The 3,580-nt window shown below is 45.4% G+C and overlaps 1 protein-coding gene across 1 annotated transcript; it reads right to left on the bottom strand.

Annotated features, from left to right (window-relative positions):
- Nucleotides 1-1,349: 1,349 nt before the first annotated feature.
- EAH_00047730 (hypothetical protein, conserved) lies at nucleotides 1,350-3,355 on the bottom strand (the record flags this gene model as incomplete). The annotated part of the gene is made up of 3 exons (XM_013394552.1): nucleotides 1,350-1,653; nucleotides 2,090-2,133; nucleotides 2,812-3,355. Coding segments are annotated over 3 exons (892 nt in total), but the record flags the coding sequence as incomplete, so codon positions are not given.
- Between the last annotated feature and the right edge of the window lie 225 nt (nucleotides 3,356-3,580).

Raw genomic sequence — 3,580 nt, 5'->3', positions numbered from 1 at the left:
GTGTGTGCGTGCAGGGGGGGGGGGCCCCCGAGGCCTCTCTGGGGGCCCCCCCCCCTTGCTGCTAGAGGCATTTCTTAACTAGAGATATTTTTAAAATATTCTTTTTGCTGCTGCTGTACAGCAAGCGATGCAGCTGAAGGCACAGGGGGTTTGAGGTTTATTAGGGTTTGCTAGGGTTTAGGGTTTCTAGGGTTTAGGGTTTGACTGGCTGAGAGGGGCCTATGCTACACAAACCTCCTCCCCCTCCCCCCTTCTTCCGTGTTGCTGCTGTTCCTGCTGCTGCTGTTGCTGCAGCAGCAGCAGCAGGCGGCTACCACCTGATTTGTTTCTATCTGTAATTTACTTCAAATGTATCATAGACAAACTCCGATAGATTAGATGAAAATATATAACAAACTCCCTATTAGCGGAACAGCCAAGGGGCATCGCGGGGGCCCCCTGAGGCTACTAGTGGGGGCCCCTTTCCGCTGCAGCTCAAGCAGCAGCAGCAGCTGTTGCTGCTGCAGCTGCGAGTGCTGCATCACATGCTGGAGCAACTGCTGCTACACTCCAGCAGCTAAATACCCCCTCTGCATGCACGGGTCTTCTTCATATAGACCCTCCTACACCCATTGCAAACCACTGGGAAAGGAGCTAGCTAGCTAGCTTGACTAGCTAGCTAGCTAGCTAGCTGGGGGAAGGCGAGAGGGCCTCCCGGGGGAGACATACAGACGCACTTCAAGGGGGAGAGAGGCCTCTGCAGCCCCGTTCTAGCCTCCTAGCTAGCTGGTTGGCTAACTGGTCAACTGACTAGCTAGCTAGCTAGCTAGCTGGATAAATGACTAGCTAGCTGCCTGGCTAGCTGCTTCTACTGATTTAAGCTAGCTGGCTCTCTTACTTAGATAGCTGTTCACTTGTAGCTAGCTAGCTGCTGGAGATACGAAGAGCAGCAAGGCTGGGACTGCTGCAGCTTGCTGTTTGCTGCTGCGCCACTGCATGCATGCAGAGTGTAGTTGAGGTGTACATGCAGCTACTCTTTCTCCTTAGGTGTACTTACACCGCAGGCTGACTCCTTCAGCAGAAGTTTTTTTTCTTTCCTTCTTTATTTGTCTCCCGTCAGCTATTATGATTATATGTCTGTCTGTTTCTAACATCGCATTGGCTGCTGCTGCTGCTGCTGCTGCTGCTGCTGCTACGTGGGGTAGTATATCTCGCTTGCATTGAGGCCCTTGCAGACTTGAGAAGACGGCTTTCCCGCAGCAGCAGCAGCTGCTGCTGCTCCTGTTGCTGCTGCTGCTGGTATTGGTCTTGCTGCTGCAGCAATACCTGCTGCAGCAACACGTGCTGCAGCAACACCTGCTGCAGCATATTTAGCAGACTTCTCTTTTAAGAGCGACAACTGGGGCCTTCGTGAATGTGGGGCCGGAGAGGTTGAGGAAGCTGCTGGTAGCGTTGGAGCTGTGTCTCCTAGAGTGTGGGGTCGGGATCGTCTCCCATCGATCCCCAACCGGGATCGATCCCGCGGATCGATCCCAGGCCAATGCACCACTAGGGAGAGACCCCTCAACTGCTGCTGCTTTTGCTGCAGAGTATTGCTGCTGCAAGAGGGCCCACCTGCTGCTGCGGGTATCCATCAGGGGGGGCCCCCGCAGCACAGCGAAGAACTGCTTCAGGCTGCAGCAGGAGACACAGCAAATAAATAAAAAATTAAATAAATAAATAAATTAAGAGACAAAGCAGGAGACAGCAGCAGACAGAAGGGCCTAAGCAGCAGCTTGTGCTGCAGAAGGAGACACCAGAAACAACAAATATACAAAAGGAAGAATAAATAAATAAATAAATAAATAAATACATAAATAAATAAATAAATAAATAAGCAAACAAACAAAAAGAGTCAGGAGAAAGCAGCAAATAGCAGGAGACAGCCAGACACCGGAGCAGCAGCACAAGCTGCAGCAGAGCACGTACACCCGAAACCCCACAAATCAAAAGGAGACAGCAGCAGCAGCAGCAGCAGCAGCAGATATACAACAACATGCAGACAAAGGGAGAGGCGAGAAGAGACAGCATAAGAGACAGCAGCAGAGACAAATATATTTTTATTTCTTACTTCATGTTGTTCAATGCACTCGCATTCATCACAGCCTCCACAGGCTGAGACACCCCACAAACACAGCAGCAGCAGCAACAACAGTAGCAGCAGCAGCAGCAACAGCAGCAGAAGCAGCAGTTTATGCTTTTCTGGGGCTAAGTGCTGTGTTGATAAGAGCGCAAGAAAAGAGACAAGAGAAAAAATATCTAAAAGAATAAAGACAGGCGACAATATACACAAAAGAGATATATATATATATATATAGCGAGAGAGAGACAGAGAGAGAGAGAGAGAAAGAGAGAGAGAAAGAGAAAGAGAGAGAGACAGAGACAGACAGAGACAGAGACAGAGAGACAAAGATATTTGCACTTGGATATATATGCATACATATATATAATATATATATATATATATATATATATATATATACTTATGTATATATCAATATACAGACATATGCACGCATGCATGCACATATATAATATATATATGTCATAGTAATATAAAGAGATATATTAATTTATTTAATTACATTAATACACATACATAAAAACATATATTAATATATTTATTTGATTATATTATATTCAATTATATTAATATTAATATTTATATTTATATTTATATTTATATTTATATTTATGTTTATATTTATATTAATATTAATATTTATATTTATATTAATATTAATATTTATATTAATATTAATATTTATATTAATATTTATATTTATACATTACCTGCATTAATTCTTTTCTTTCGGTGTTTGCATGCAGAGCGACATTTGTCTTTTGAAGTGCAGTTAAATAGCGAAGTGCAGCAACAACCAGAGGGAACTTTAACTCTAATCCTTTCTTGACTCCTGATGCTCCCTCATTGCTGCTGCGGAAGCGAGCAGCAGCAGCAGCTGCTGCTGCTGCTGCTGTTGTTGGTGCATGCGCTGCTCCTGCTGCTGTTTTTAGAGGTAAAGGAATCTCTGCATGACATACATCAACTGCTACACGCATAGCATCGTTGCTGCTGCTCCAAGCCCTGTTGTTGTTGCTGCTGCTGCTGCTGCTGTTGCTGCTCAGCCTCCTACCGCTGGTGCCGCTGCTGCTGCTGCTGCTGCTGCTGCTGCTGTTAGCGAGAAGGAAGCGGAGGTGCTGCAGCTGAAAGTAAAGAAGCTGAGGAGGTAGACAGTCTACAACTTTTCCTCTCTCGCATAAAGGGCATCTTAAAGAAGCCCCTGAAGATAAAGGTCCTGGAGGTAAAAATTCATAGCGGCTGCTGCACTCGCTGCAGCTGCACATACACCCCAATGCATGCAGCAAAGTAAACAATATACAACCGTCAACATGTTTAAACAGATGTAAAAGGAAGAAAATAACTCAAAAGATATAACAACAAACAAAATGAATATACAGAAAACATATAAACAACAGCAGAAGCAACTGCAGCAGCAGCACTTGCTGCACTTGCAGCATCACCGACAGAAACAGCATCACTACCCACAGCTGCAGCAGCGGC

The sequence above is a fragment of the Eimeria acervulina genome, genomic scaffold, assembly GCF_000499425.1.
Source record: "Eimeria acervulina Houghton genomic scaffold, Eah_scaff736, whole genome shotgun sequence".
Classification (NCBI taxonomy): domain Eukaryota; phylum Apicomplexa; class Conoidasida; order Eucoccidiorida; family Eimeriidae; genus Eimeria; species Eimeria acervulina.
This window is presented reverse-complemented; position numbering and strand designations above follow the sequence as displayed.